The sequence below is a fragment of the Neovison vison genome, chromosome 5 (genome assembly GCF_020171115.1).
Source record: "Neovison vison isolate M4711 chromosome 5, ASM_NN_V1, whole genome shotgun sequence".
In the NCBI taxonomy this organism is placed as follows: Eukaryota; Metazoa; Chordata; class Mammalia; order Carnivora; family Mustelidae; genus Neogale; species Neogale vison.
The window spans coordinates 107,027,963-107,044,188 of record NC_058095.1 but is presented as its reverse complement, the minus strand read 5'-3'; the positions used below and the strand labels follow the sequence as shown (position 1 = coordinate 107,044,188).

Genomic DNA, 16,226 nt, shown 5'->3' with positions numbered 1-16,226 from the left:
GTTTGGTAAATGGTGAAGTACTTCCTGGCCTGGGGGGCATCTGGGACCTTGGGGTCTCGGTGGCGTAGAGTCGGAAAGGAACCTGACCCGCGGGGAAACCCAGACTTAACCAACGGAACGGGCCTGGCGCAGCCCTCAGGTGTGGCGGGCGGCGTGGAAAAAGCAGTGGTTAGTGGAGCTGAGGCACGGCCTTGGGTGGCCCGCTGACAGCTCCTTCGGCCCAGGAGCTGGGAACGCGGCGGAGCCCTGGGCTGCGTGGACCCCAGCCCTTGCAACCTCCCTTTTCCTTTTAGCCACCTGCAGTCCCAGGCTGTAGCAGGGACCGTGGGCGTTCTGAGTTCTCAACCCCCGTTTCATTTTCTGTCTCCGGGTGCATACCTTAATGTGAGGTGATTCCTAAGCAGCTGGGAACCTGAGGCTGTAAAAGGGGCTGCAGGAAATGGACTGCAGTGTAAAATCCAGAAGCAGAACTGGAAGGTTTAACCACTGACCCATTTCACAGGTAAGACTTGACACGAGTCCTAGATAAGTAGAATCATTTGTCCAAGATCACGGAATTGAGATTAGACCCGAAAGGCACCTGACTCTGATTAACCACAACCCCATAAGTAATTAGAATAAGGAACAGTGTGTAATGAACTGAGCATTTCAACATGTGGAAACCTGCAATGAGTTCTGCATGACGGAAACAGAAGGGGAACTTCGAAAAGGTTGAGTGGAATAACCAAAAAACGGACTCTGAAATCATCCTGCCTGGTTCCTTATTTTTTGTCATTGCCCTTACAGTGTGACACGCCTTGGCTTCCTCTTTAGAAAAAACAGACATGCTAATTTTCTCATGATTGTTATGCAGTTCAGTAAGAGGAAGTGAAGTACTTAGAAGTGTGCCTGACACATGGTTTATACTCAATAAATGTTCATTACTCTCATCGTAGTTAGAACATGAGAAATAGAGAAGAAATGTTCAGTTTCATAAAAAGCCTGTTCTTTAAAACAAAGCAACCAGAAATTGAGGTGAAACAAACCCTCCTCTTTTCTCCAAAATGAAAAAGTGAGAAGGGGGAAAATATGACCAAATTAAAAAACCCCTGTTTCACTCCAAAATACTAAACCAGGTGTCTCTGGATGATGAGGTGATGAGTGATTTAGCCCCTTTTCTTTTTGCTTTACTATATTTTGCAAATTTTCGTCAGTACACGTTTTACTGTTATTTTTAAAATTTCAGAAGATATGAACAACATTGGTGAGATTTTTCTTCAAAAAGCTATTAGTAGGGGAGCCTGGGTGGCTCAGTGGGTTAAAGCCTCTGCCTTCCGCTCAGGTCATGATCCCAGAGTCCTGGGATCGAGCCCCGCATCGCATCGGGCTCTCTGCTCAGCGGGGAGCCTGCTTCCCCCTCTCTCTGCCTGCCTCTCTGCCTACTTGTGATCTCTCTGTCAAGTAAATAAATAAAATCTTAAAAAACCTATTAGTATGCATGTGTGCTGTAGGTGAAATTGGTAGAACCATTCTAGAAAGGAGTTTGGCAGTGTGCTTCAAAAGCCTTTAAAATGGACAATCCTTTTTTGAAAATTACATACTTAAATTTTAAATTAAGTGCACTATTACATTCTCTTTTTACAAAATTAGATCCTTACAGGTAGCACAGTCCACAACCCCTGAATTACCCCTTGCTTCCCCAGCCCCCTGTTAAAGAGTTTGGTGCAAAACCTTTAAGTCTTTTTTTATGCTTCTATATTCTCAGTGGGTTCGTATATGCATTTGTAACTTTAAAAAATGTTGATACTATCATACTATATCATGTTCTAACTTTATTCATTTGATAGTGTTTTGAAGTGTATACCTGTTATAGCTTATTATGTATTTATGGCTCATTTTTTATACCTACTGGATAGTGTTCCAGTGTATGGCTGAATTGTTAATGTAAAATATTTATTTTTGTCTCTTTTATTGGTTTTTATATTTAAATTCTATCTTGTTTGATAGGTACTATATAGCACATTTTATTTGCCATTCTCTTTTTGATGGACATTGGTTGTTCCCAGTTTTTCAACTTATAGACAATGCTGCAGGTAAATTCTGGTATGTATTTTCTTGTGCATGTGTTTTTCTCAAGGATATATATATATGCCTAAAAATGGGATTGCTTGGTTTTAAGTTACGAACACTATTTTTTTTTTTTTTTTAAGATTTACTCATTTCTCTTGAGATAGAGAGAGTACTAGTGGGAGAGGGAGAGGGAGAAAGAGACTCTCAAGTGGACACCCTGTTGAGCAGGGAGCCTGACAAGGGGCTTGAACTCACAACCTTAAGATCATGACCTGAGCTGAAATCAAGAGTCAGTTTCCTTAACTAACTGACTGAGCCACCCAGGTGCCCCAAAGTTACGAACATTTGTAATTTTAATTGGTCTTGCCGAATTTGCCTCCAAAATACTACACTAATTTAAACATCCCCAAAATAATTTTGAGACTTCAGTTTTCCTACACTGTAGACCAACACAAGATATTGGCTGCTTTTTGTCCATCTGATAGATCAAATCATTTGTCATTTTTAAAAAAATTTTTCATTCTCTGATTACTAGTAGGGATGCAGTATCTAGTCATATGTTTATTAATTTATAATTTATGAAAATTTCTATAATTTCTTTTTAAAATTACCGATTTTTCTGTTGGATCATCTTTTTCTTAAGGGTTTAAAGTTTTATGTACACTGGATACTGCATATCCTGTATAATTTTTAAAAATTTTTTCAGTGTCAGGGTGCCTGGGTAGCTCAGTCAGTTAAGCATATGACTCTTGATTTCAGCTCAGGTCATAATCTCAGGGTCATGAGATTGAGCCCCACTTCTGACTCTGCACCGAGTGATGAGCCTGCTGCACCATCCCCCTAATCCAAAGTTCACAAGCTCTATTTCTCTTAGCTCTTTGCTTGGCTTTTAACTTTATCATGTTTTTGTTTATTCTACAGATAGATACTGCTTTTTTTTTTTTAAGTCTTTAGATGTTTCTTTTATTTTACTGCATTTCTCTTAAGACTTCCAGTATAATACTGAATAAGAGCAGTGGTGGCAAGTGTCCTCATCTCTGTGCCTTTGGCCTGGAGTTTCTTCTCTTACATGTCATGGTTACACTAATCTAAAAAAAAATGTTGAGTGGCTCTCATTATTTTTCCTGACCTGGAACAGTTCATGTATGGTAGAATTTATCTGTTCCTTGAAAGTTTTGTAGAATTCATCTATAAAACTGTTATAATAGGAGTGAGGTGGGGATATGTGGCATGTAGCTTTCCTAAGATCTTGTTTAAACTTTTTTTTTTTTATATATACTTTTGCCTCTAATTGGGATTTCTACTTCTTGAGCCTATTTGATATTAAGTCAGAAATTTCAATTAGTTATTGATGTGAATTGTTCTATCATTGTAAAATATTTCTCTGTCTCTTTTATTAGTTTTCATATTAAATTCTATTTGATATGAACATTTCTTATATTTGCTGGTATGTCTTTTTTCACATACTGTTATTTCAACCTTTTGTTGACATTTTGTGTGATTTAAGTAGGTCTCTTATTTTAAAATATAGCTAGGTTTTGCTTGCAATCCAATCTAACTTTAATAAGTTAGATTGACACATCACCTTTTTTGTGTTTATTAACAGTTTGGTTTTTTTCTTATCTTATTTACCATGCTTTTCTTTGTATCTTTTATTTTTTCATTTATTTTTAGAAAGATTTTATTTATTTATTTATTTGACAGAGAGAGGGACCACATGTAGGCAGAGAGGCAGGCAGAGAGAGAGAGGGAGGGAAGCAAGCTCCCTGCTGAGCAGAGAGCCTGATTTGGGGCTGGATCCCAGGACCCTGAGATCATGACCCGAGCTGAAAGCAGAGACTTAACCCACTGAGCACCCAGGTGTCCCTCTTTGTATCTTTTATATCTTATTTTTCCATTCCTTTTTTTAATTGAGGTTGGCCCCAAATTTTCTTTGTTCTACATGTTTTTTTTAAAAATACATTACCAGTGCATTTTCAACATAGTTCTTAAATTTATGTTTCCTAACAAGATCTAAATTTGATTAGTATTGATATCCTCCATATGAAGGACTTGACAGTGCTTCTACTTTACTTTCTTTAATCTTGCAGTAATCCCCTTCTGTCCCCATTCTATAAAAGAACATAATTTTCCATGATTCTATCATTTTGTTTCATTTGGTATTAAAACCCATTTTTTTTCCAATTTATTTATTTTCAGAAAAACAGTATTCATTATTTTTTCACCACACCCAGTGCTCCATGCAAGCCATGCCCTCTATAATACCCACCACCTGGTACCCCAACCTCCCACCCCTAAAACCCATTTTTAATCTGTCTTTAGCATTAATGTGTTTTAGCCATTTGCTCATTATTGCTTCTTATACCTCAGAACTTCCATGTATGTTAGGTTTTTTTCATGAAGTTTGGGTACTACTTTATTTCTTTCAGAGAGTCCCTAAATGGCTTTTTGAATGTGTCTAAAATTCTCTTTTTTTTAACCTTCACTTTTCAAAGATAGCTTGGCTGGAAGGCATTCTGGGGTCTGACTTACTTTGCCTTAACTTACTACATCTGGGATTGGGAGGGAGACAAACCATAGGTGACTTTTAATCTCACAAAACAAACTGAGGGTTGCTGGGGGGAGGGGGGTTGGGAGAAGCGGGGTGGGATTATGGACATTGGGCAGGGTATGTGCTTTGGTGAGTGCTATGAAGTGTGTAAACCTGGCGATTCACAGACCTGTACCCCTGGGGATAAAAATATATGTTTATAAAAAATTAAAAATTTAAAAAAAAAACTTACTACATCTGGCATTTCTCATAAGAAGTCTGATTACCAGTCTGATAAGAGTGTCTTTTAGATAGTCTAGATTTTCTGGAAACTTCTAAGACTATCTCTTTGTTTTGGATATTCTACAGTTGTATTTTATCTTGCTTGGTACCCAGTGAATCCTTAGTTGGCTTATGTGTTTTTCAGTTTTGAGAAATTCTTGGTCATTATTGCCTTTTCTTCATTCATTTGAGGTAGTTAGTGTTACTATCCCCATTTTAAAGTTTTTATCAAGTATTTATAAGAAATAAGAAAACTTTAAAAATATTTATAAAATGGGGATAGTTTATGTGAATTAACAATATTTTAAATATGGGTGATTCTTAATTTCTCTGTAATTTCCTAATTTTGATATTTTACATATTTTTCCATTTAATATTTATTCTTGTTTCTGTAATAGTTTATACTATTTTAAAAGAGCTATTGTTAGAACAGTCTTTTTTTCTTATATGTTTTATTATTTGCATATATGTGCCAATCTTTATTATTTTCTTTACAGAATGTCTCATGCATCCATGGACCAAAAGATGGAGTTGGTTTTTATTTTTAAAAATAGATTATCAGTGATATGATATGACTGTAACTACTCGATGAAGTTGCATGGACTCGTCATCAGGTTGGACTAGTGGTTACTTCTAAAAGTTTCTTCAACTACAGTTACTATTTGAAAATTCAGGCATGCAAGAACATTAGGTTTGGAGTGGCATAATGATGTATTTTCTCTAAGGACTGCAAATTTCATAGAGACCATAGTTGGATTCCAGTTGGATTCCAGTTATATTCTTCAATCAAAGTGATTCAATCCTTTGATAAAGTTAATTTTGAAGAGTTTTATGTTTATGAACGACGCCAAAAGATGGGAGAAAAAAATGGTAGGTTTGGAAATCATTGTTAAATATTATATTTTAAAAGTGTATAGACTACGTAATGAAGCTGCAGTATGATTTTCAAGGTTTTTCACTGCAAATGACTTTTCTACATTTGAAGGAATTTAGGATATATATTTTCATGTAGCCAGCAATTTTGACAGTCTGTATAATTAATTGTGTCTGTAAAACTAAGTCATTTCTTTAATACACGTTTTTAAAAATACACTTTATTTTTTTTATTTTTTTTCTTTTTCCAATTTATTTATTTTCAGAAAAACAGTATTCATTATTTTTTCACCACACCCAGTGCTCCATGCAAGATGTGCCCTCTATAATACCCACCACCTGGTACCCCAACCTCCCACCCCCCCCGCCACTTCAAACCCCTCAGATTGTTTTTCAGAGTCCATAGTCTCTCATGGTTCATCTCCCCTTCCAATTTACCCAAAAGCACATACCCTCCCCAGTGTCCATAACCCTACCCCACTTCTCCCAACCCCCCTCCCCCCAGCAACCCACAGTTTGTTTCGTGAGATTAAGAGTCACTTATGGTTTGTCTCCCTCCCTATCCCATCTTGTTTCATGGATTCTTCTCCTACCCACTTAATCCCTCATGTTGCATCACCACTTCCTCATATCAGGGAGATCATATGAGAGTTGTCTTTCTCCGCTTGACTTATTTCGCTAAGCATGATACGCTCTAGTTCCATCCATGTTGTCGCAAATGGCAAGATTTCGTTTCTTTTGATGGCTGCATAGTATTCCATTGTGTATATATACCACATCTTCTTGATCCATTCATCTGTTGATGGACATCTAGGTTCTTTCCATAGTTTGGCTATTGTGGACATTGCTGCTATAAACATTCGGGTGCACGTGCCCCTTTGGATCACTACGTTTGTATCTTTAGGGTAAATTCCCAGTAGTGCAATTGCTGGGTCATAGGGCAGTTCTATTTTCAACATTTTGAGGAACCTCCATGCTGTTTTCCAGAGTGGTTGCACCAGCTTGCATTCCCACCAACAGTGTAGGAGGGTTCCCCTTTCTCCGCATCCTCGCCAGCATATGTCATTTCCTGACTTGTTGATTTTAGCCATTCTGACTGGTGTGAGGTGATATCTCATTGTGGTTTTGATTTGAAAAATACACTTTATTTTTTAGAAAACTTTTAGATTTACTTTTTAAAGAAAAATTGAGAGGATAGTACAAGTTCCCGATCTTATACATCCAGTTTTGCTTATGATTAACATCTTATATTTGGCTTGTACATTTGTTAAAATTAGCCATTATTATTAACTAAAGTCCATAGTTTTTTCATATTTCTGTAGGTCTTACTTGATGTCTTTTTTTGTTCCAGGATCCCACATTATATGTATTTGTCATGTCTCCATAGGGTCCTCTTGGTTGGAACAGTTTCTTAGACTTGGGTTTTATTTTGTAGTATGTTGTATCCCAAGTATTTTGTAGGATGTTCTTCTATTGGAATTATTGATTGATTTTTTTTTTTTCATGATTCAGTCAGGGTTTTGGGTTTTGGGGAAGAAGATCATGGGGTACAGTGCCATTTTTACAACATTATATCAAAGGTACATGATTTCTCTCTTACTGATGTTGAGCTGGATCATCTGGCTGACATAGTATTATGTGGTTTCTACACTGTAAATTACCTTTTTTTCCTCCCTATATGCAACTCATATTCAAGGAGTGGGTTTATGCTCCCCCTCTCTGAGAATGGAATATTTACATTAACTATTCAGAATTCTTCTGCAAGGGAGATTAATCTCCTTTCTCCCATTTGTGTATATAGTTAACCATTTGTTTATTTCAGTATGAAGACATGGGTACTTATTTTACCCTATCCAGTACTGTTTTGTTTTGTTAATCAAACTGTCCCAGGATTGGCTTTTGGGAACTCTTTCAATTCGGTCTGTGTCCCTTTGACATATCTGTATCTATGTAGGTGAGTTTTTGTTTTGTTTTGGTTTTTTAGCACTTCCTTATTTTCTGGTAATGTAAGATGCTACAGGTTTATCTTGTATATTTCCTGCCCCAGTCCTAGAGTCACTCATTTCTTGAATGAGCCCTGGTTCCTTTTAATGGAAGATAGTGTCAGAAATCAATATCTGGCCATAGTTGTTAGTGGGCTGTCTTTGCTTATAGGCCCTTTCAGCTGACAGAGCAAGGAATATATGTGTATGCTAAGTTTGTATATATGCATATAAATATCTCTATATGTAGCCATCTGTATCTATATTAAGCCAAACATGAATTTATTCTGATGTTCTCAACTCTAATCCATTACCACATCTCTCCCAACAGTGAGAAACATGGCTCCCACCATCTGTTATCTATTTATTTAGTCAGTTCCTGTGTGTGTGTGTGTGTGTGTGTGTAGTGTAACTGTATCAGAAATTTAAACTTATTCCCAGGTAGGAAACTACTGTGCTTGTGCACAGTTCCTTTTGCCTTTAGTCTTGCAGACTCTTACTTCTTTCCATTTATTTAGGTTAGCATGTTTCTACCTAGCCCTTCAGTGAGGTTGTATATACAACTCTAATACAGTTAGATGTTCTTGTCATGGTCAGCTTTCTTACCTGGAATCCCTGACCTCTTAAATGGTATTTTAAAACTTCACTACCCTTTAACATACTTGTAATATATGAATTGTTATACAAATCATACTATTGATCAGTGGTCACTGGACTGTTTATGTAGGCCAGTAGTTCTCAAACTTTCTTTTGGTCTCAGGACTACTTTATACTCTTAGAAGTACTTAAAATCCCTAAGAGTTTTAGTTTATGTGGATAAATCTCTTTATATTTGCTGTGTTAGAAATTGAAACCAAGAGGCTTCAAAAAATAATAAACTCACTATGTTAACACATTTACATTTTTGTGAACAATAACTATTCTCTAAAACAAAAAAATTAGAATAATATTGTTTTACATCTTTACAAATCCTTTATAGTTGGTTTAATAGAAGAGGGAGTCTCATATCTGTTTTTGCATTCAATCTGGCATGAAATGTTGCTTTGGTTGAAATGTATAAAGAAAATGAAGCTTCACGCAGACAAAAAGTTGGAAAAAGAATATTTTAATAGCCTTTTGGATAATTGTGGAGTTTTTTTTACAACTGCAAAACTCAAAAAATAGTTATTCCTTCAAGGTCAGTGGTACCATGAAATCTGAACATGTATCTCAGGTTTTTTTTTAATGTTCTGTTACATTAAAACCCATTGGTCTGTCTTGCACATTGAATAGATCTTTTATGATTTTATAACATCATGCATTGGCCACTTGGAAGATATTGACTCAGTGAATTATGCAGAGTCTCCTGATGTTGACATATTTCATCATACAGTATTAAAATCACATTTGTTAATATTGCTACCAATCTTATCAAAAAGTGATTAATTATTGAGAAGCTATCAGGCTTACTATGACACATAAAAGGTTTACAGATTTCCAATTTTAACTTTGTAGTGTGAATTTTATCATTAAACAAATGCTGTCAATATTGAACTTCCAGGGGTAGGCTCACTTTGTTGTTGTTGTTTTTTTTTTCAAGGAAATGTGTGCCAAACACCCAAGTCTAAAAAACTATAATTTCTATTAATGGTTGTTTTAAGTAAAAATAGTTTTCCGTGAAAAAAAAAAGAGAAAAAAAGCTAGTTTAACCTACAACTCAATCTTACTAGTGCTTTTGCTTGAGACAGCCATTATGCTGTAGTAATCATTTATATCCTTTATCAAAGACATTTAGGGAAATTGATGGCAAAGAATATGCTGGTAGTATACTGGAAGACTTTAAACTGGTAGTGTCTTGCCACTCCCTTGATTCATGCTAAGACATCAATACTTTTATTCACCAGTGCTTTTATCATCAGTCGATGCCTTTATTAAAAAATGAAGGGTGCAAATAATGTCTTAGTATTACTATTAAAATAGTTTGACCTAGTATATTGTCTAAAGGGATGTGAGGACCCCAGGGGTTCATAGACCACACTTTGCTGATCATCGACTCAAAGATACAGAGATATTCTAGACTAATGCAGAGAAGCTCTTTAAGGGATACGTGTGTGTGTCTGAGTGTCTTATTATCAGCGTATTCGGTAAGTACCCCAAAAATAGTTGGCTAATAACTCCTATAGCTGTGATTCTTGATTATTGCCTATTTACAAAGACAGTGTATATCAAGGGAGATTGGTAGACATACAGTGTAACTATATAATTTGTCTTTCTTTCTTTACAAAGCTGCTATACTTCCCACTTTGTGATTATGTTCCTGCAATAAATAGTCTTATCTAGCTAAATGAAGAGCAGGTTGGGACAAACAGTAGAGTTATAAGATGGTATCTTTATTTCTAGAGGCAAGTAGCAATGTTAGTATACTGATTTGGTTTCCAATTCAAGGACCTACTATTGTACTTACCAATGTTTTCTAGTGAATATACTGAAATGTTTACAGTTTCAGATTATAACCCTGAACATACATACAGTACAAAAAAAAGGAGCAAGAAACTGAAATTGTTTACCTTGTAATAACCATCTAGATGGTCTACAGTTGAAATGAAAATGACTCAATTGTTTCTCTCTGTGATACTCATTTAGCCTCTTTGTTCAAGAAAGTTATTAACTGGATCTGTTAATCTCATTTTTTGGATAAATTGGTTACCTTTTTTCTTGACATTACTGTGGTTTAAAATTTCCATAACAAAAAGTGAAAAATGATCAAGAGGAAGACATGAGGAATAAGAACCATTTAAATGAAAATTAAACCTAGCAGTATAAAATAATAAGGATGCCATAAAAACAATATTAAACCCAGAGCAAATAAATATGAATTGCTTAAATCCATTCATTTATTGTACTAGCAGACAATTTCAGTATTTTCCGATTGACTTCATTTTCTCAAATTATATTGCCAATGTCCTTTTCATTAATCCATTCCAAAACTAATAATTTAGTTTTGTTCAGTTCTGTTCAGTTGTCCAATCAGTTGTTTTAAGTATTTCCTATCAGAATAATTTGGTATCATGTGTTGACATTTCAAACACAGTTTTCTTATTTTTTTTCTTATTTTTCATTTTTAAATGATTTATTTATTTGAGACAGATACAGGGAGAGAGCATTACCAGGGGGAGAGGCAGAGGAAGAGGGAGAGGCAGGCTTTCTGCTGAGCCAGGAGCCCGATGTGGGGCTGGATCCCAGGACACCAGGATCATGACCTGAACTGAAGGCAGACACTTAACCACCTGAGCCACCCAGGCGCCCCTCAAACACAGTTTTAAATGATAACCACTGAGAAATAAAAATTCACTTAAACCCTGGGGCGCCTGGGTGGCTCAGTGGGTTAAAGCCTCTGCCTTCGACTCAGGTCATGATCCCAGGGTCCTGGGATCGAGCCCTGCATCGGGCTCTCTGCTCAGCAGGGAGCCTGCTTTCCCCCTCTCTCTCTACCTGCCTCTCTGCCTACTTGTAATCTCTGTCAAATACATAAATAAAAAATCTTTAAAAAAAAAATTCACTTAAACCCTAATTGTGGTTTTTCAGCATCACTGCTTGTTTTCTCTGATCCCAGGTTATAATGCTGTCAGAAGCTATTTCTAAGTACCTTTCAAAATCCTTCCTGTCTAGATATCCACCTCAAATAAAGATAAATGCCTACAGTGGAGTAGGCATTGATTCATATCCATGAAAAGAAACATGATAACTAATTAAGTGCTTTCACAAATAGTTTTCTCTAAAAGCAGTGATTTTTTTTTGGTTATCTGTCAGTAAAAAACTTAATGATTTTAAGGATTCTGGGAAGGTCCTTCAAATAATACTTGCCTACTCAGCTTAATAATATCTAAAATTCCAGAGTTATTAATATCTAAAATTCCAGAGATTTATTTTGCTTAAGACTATATTCCCTGTTAAATTTATAGTAATTTCCTTAAAAAATATATTTACTATAAACATACTGTATATGTATATAGTGTATATGTGTGTGTGTGTATTTACTCTTTATATATAGTAATTTCTTTTTTTTTTAAGATTTTATTTATTTATTTGACAGACAGAGATCACAAGTAGGCAGAGAGGCAGGCAGAGAGAGAGGAGGAAGCAGGCTCCCTGCTGAGCAGAGAGCCCAATGCAGGGCTCCACCCCAGGACCCTGGGATCATGACCTAAGTCGAAGGCAGAGGCTTTAACCCACTGAGCCACCCAGGCGCCCCTATATATAGTAATTTCTTGCTAAAGGCTGCATTCTTATCCACACATCAGTTCCATGTGTAGATGCTGTTATTCCTATTTCATCCATATGGTCATACAGCTTAAACTGGCAGTGTGGAATTCAAACAGAAGGGCATCTGAATTCCAAAGCCCAGATTGTTAATCACCACTTCTGTTTTTCCATTGACCCCTGATAATCTATTCTCCTGGATTTTCCTTCTACCTATTTGCTCCTTCTCCATCTCCATGATTCTCTTTTCTTATCCTTATCCCTTATATACAGAAGACCCTCTTCTCCTTGAACACGTTCTCCCTGCTCACATCTGCTTTGTGACTTCAGAAAGCATTTGTATGCCATTGACTCCAAAATTCATGTAATTGGACTGGATCTTACTTTGGAGCCTGTGTACCCAATGTACTTGCCCTACTTAAATTTTCTCACTTGTTCCCTATCTTTATTTCTTATCTCAGTGAATACCATTACTATGCATATGGTCGCCCAAGTCAGAAAATTAGAAATCATTCTTTTTTTTTTTTTTTTTTTAAGATTTTATTTGTTTATTTGACAGTGAGAGAGAGAGAACAGGCAGAGGGAAAAGAAGTCTCCTACTGAGCAGGGAGCCCAATGCAGGACTTGATCCCAGGACCCTGGGATCAGGACCTGAGCTGAAGGCAGATGCTTAACTACTGTGTCACCCAGGCACCCTTAGAAATCTTTCTTGACTCCTCCCTCTTCCCACTGCCACCTGAGTGACTTTTCTAAGAAACTAATCACATCATAAGAATGCTTAAATTTTTTGAGTGGCTCCCATAGTCTTTCATATGAAAATGGAGTTGCTTAGCGTGGCATGAAGGGCTCGCCATGTCATGGTCCCTCCACCTCTAAAGCATCATTCCTCATCATTATTGTCTTCTCACATTGCATTTATTTCAAATCTTAAAACCTTGTCTTAGCTGTGCTATGGGGAGTTAAAAGTAGGCTTTGTCTTATGTTGTAGGCATCAGTCCAGAGTGTCAACAGGGAAGCAACACCCCTTCTGAGGCTGCAGTGGTTGCAGCATCCCTAATTAGCCAGAGAGTCCCTTTGGGTAAGATGACTTTGCCAGGGAGATTTGGGACTATGAGACCTAAGCCTTTTATGAAGGTTCTCACCCCACTGTCAAAACTTAGAGGTTCTGGGTTTAATTTTTATTAAGGAAAATCTATTTTTTGTAAACTTCGTAGGCTTTCTGCTTGTTAATCCTCCTAATGGCTTCTCAAATGATCTTTCTAAAGTACAATAATTATTGTGTCCCTCTTTTGTTTAAGGCCCTATTAATTAATTTTGAACATTTTATATATTTTAACATTTTAACACATAAATTTTAACATTTTGGGTATTTTTATTACTTTTAAACATGGTTCATGTATGCAATTTGCTTTTGCCAGTGTAATTGTCTTTCTCGTATTTCTGTTTTCAGCTGTGAAAGAATTATTTCCTCTAGGAAATTTTTTTTAAGTAAACTCTACCCCTAGTATGTGACTCAAACTCATGACCCCAAGATCAGGAGTTGCTTGGCACCTATCTTTAGGAATTTTTGATTAAGGTGTTCACTTGCTGGACATCTGAAATACTGGCCCATCTATGTAGCTATATATAAAAAGTTTAAACATTATTTGCTTCATATAATTATTTTTAAAATATTAAAGACATTTAAAAAAATAATGTTGGACATTTAGTTATTTTAGCAGTTGTTGAAATGTTTCATTCTAAAACCATCCACTTCCATATTCAGTGGAGGTTTTTTCCCTGAAACTTCTAAATGCTTATATGTCTATACATGTATCTACCACCATCCTAAAATGAAGCCATTCCTTCTGTTTGACTGGGACACCAGAAATAGCATCACTAAAGTTTTCAAGGTATTTTTATGTTAGCAGAAATAAGTGAAATACTTAGGTCATATTCTTTGTTTCTAATTCTCTATAAAGAAACAATGACCAAAATCTTTTTCTCAAGGTAAATGATAGACCAATTAAATCTTGATGTTATTTAAAAACCAGGTGGATTCTTTGTAACATGTGCCTTGGGGAGCTGACAGTCTGTTTCTATTGAGCTCTTAAGCTATGCACTTATTTTTATTTTAGGTGATGCAAAAACTTTCTGGATGGAGCTGGAAGATGATGGAAAAGTGGATTTCATATTTGAACAAGTGCAAAATGTGCTGCAGTCACTGAAACAAAAGATCAAAGATGGGTCTGCCACAAATAAAGGTATGAAGCACAAAAAACCTTCAGTACATTTAATGCTGAATATTAACCACTGGCAATGGAGTACAGTTCTATTTCCAGTATTCGTTTTTAAAGTCAAATAGTTTCTTTTGTTTTCTAAGAGCCTACCATGCATCCTGTTTCCTTCATGTTTGTGCTCTGCTTCCATAAAAACTTGCTTTTACCATATACCATAGATACTTTATAAAAGTGGGTGAAGATGATCACTTTGAATAATAGCTACTGAATTTATCTCTTTTTCTTTCAGCCTACTTTATTCACCCCCAATTTATCTTTTCTTTCTCTTTGTAACCCTCTTCGAAGGGTAATTGGTATTGCAAAAGTAGTATCTGCTCATTGTACAACATTTAGCACATATAGAAAAATAGAACAAAAAATATCCATCACCCTATTACTCAGAAACCCCTAATGTCTTTTAAAATATGAAAGTACATATAATTATTCTGCCTGCTTTAAAGAGAACTTGACCTACTAGTCTTCTGAAACAATTTGTATTCTACATCGGCAGTCAGTTCTGTCAGCCAAGTTTTAACTTTTTCTATTTCTTTGTTTTCAATCCTGGTTGGTTGTACAACATAAGATTTTTATGTAGAAACCTCCCTCTTTCCTCTAGGACATAAGATTTTCAAGCAGATTTTCTTTTGGACCATTCTTTTTTTTTTTTTTTTAAAGATTTCATTTATTCATTTGACAGAGATCACAAGTAGGCAGAGAGGCAGGCAGAGAGAAAGAAAGGAGGAAGCAGGCTCTACACCGAGCAGAGAGCCCGATGCGGGATATGATCCCAGGACCCCGATATCATGACCTGAGCTGAAGGCAGAGGCTTAACCCACTGAGCCACCCAGGAGCCCTTTTTGGACCATTCTTAATATGTTTTCTTGGATGTTCATATGACATTAATCTTTTGTTTGCTTGTCCAAAAAATAATATTGTTTTTCATTTTAATGTTCCTTCTCATTTGTTTGTATGTCTGGTTTTGAATCCAGGTTTACCACCTCCTTGCTGAATGACCTGGAATAAATAGTGGTTTTTGAGTTGTGTGTGTGTGTGTGTGTGTGTTTTATTTTGAGAGGGAGAGAGAGGGGCAGGGAGGGGTAGAAGGAGAGGAAGGAAGAGAATCTTAACCAAGCTCCATGCCCAAGGCAGAGCCCAACACAGGGCTTGATCTTAAAGCCCTGAGATCATGACCTGAACTGAAACTGAGTTGGATACTTAACTAACTTAAATACCCAGGCGTTCTTGGAATAGTCTAACTTCTAAACATCAATTTCTGTTTCTAATGCTGGTAATCATTCGAACCTGTCAGAGGAGTTAATGAAGACTAAATTAAATACAATCTGTAAATTGTTTAGCACAGTAGCTGGCAGCATAAATGAAAGTGATGCCGCTAATGATTGTTTTCATACTTTTTTCCTTTCCTTAACAGAATACGTCCAAGCAATGATTCTAGTGAATGAAGCAACCATAAATAACAGTTCAACATTGATAAAGGGTATGTGCGTTTCTAATCCCAATCTTGAATGTTCTGTTATTTTCTTGACTTGAAGCAGGCGTAATTGACTTAAGTCTGTCCGATTACCTAAAGATAATTTAACATGTAAGATCTATATTGGTAAATTACATAAATGAGTTTCCTATTAAATAAAAAGTTCTACCTATCCAGAGATAGGAAATGCACATTCTCCTGAATCTCTACAGAAAGAATGAACAAATACATCTCTTCTTTAAAAAATTCTGAGACTCCAAACTACTACAAACCCACTTTGTGAAAAAAACAGTATTAGATATATTGTGGCATAGATAAGTTGGTGTAAAAATTTTATATTTCTGGATTGTTGTTATACCATCAATCTTGCAAACTGTAAACTAATTCATTTTGGAAGGAATTGATCAAAGATAATATACCAGAACTAAGAAGAGGAAAATTAAAGTTATTTTCTCAGAGTCACTCTCCAATAAATCTTAGTCTCTCTCCAATTTCCTAAAATGTTGAGGAAGTACTTTACTGGA

At 36.1% G+C, this 16,226-nt stretch overlaps 1 protein-coding gene across 7 annotated transcripts in view; it reads left to right on the top strand.

Annotated features, from left to right (window-relative positions):
• LOC122907076 (histone-lysine N-methyltransferase SETDB2-like) overlaps nt 1-16,226 on the top strand; it is a 95,067-nt gene that overhangs the window by 787 nt on the left and 78,054 nt on the right. For 3 of the 7 annotated variants that reach the window (XM_044249695.1, XM_044249694.1, XM_044249693.1), the window contains exons 2-6: nt 294-502; nt 1,987-2,082; nt 5,359-5,731; nt 14,073-14,198; nt 15,643-15,708. In XM_044249695.1, the coding sequence (XP_044105630.1) occupies nt 5,716-5,731; nt 14,073-14,198; nt 15,643-15,708 (208 nt within the window). In that variant the 5' untranslated portion in view covers nt 294-502; nt 1,987-2,082; nt 5,359-5,715. Of the gene's footprint in view, nt 1-3; nt 503-1,986; nt 2,083-5,358; nt 5,732-14,072; nt 14,199-15,642; nt 15,709-16,226 lie in introns of those variants that run through there. The other 4 variants (XM_044249696.1, XM_044249697.1, XM_044249692.1 and 1 more) reach the window with 4 other exon arrangements.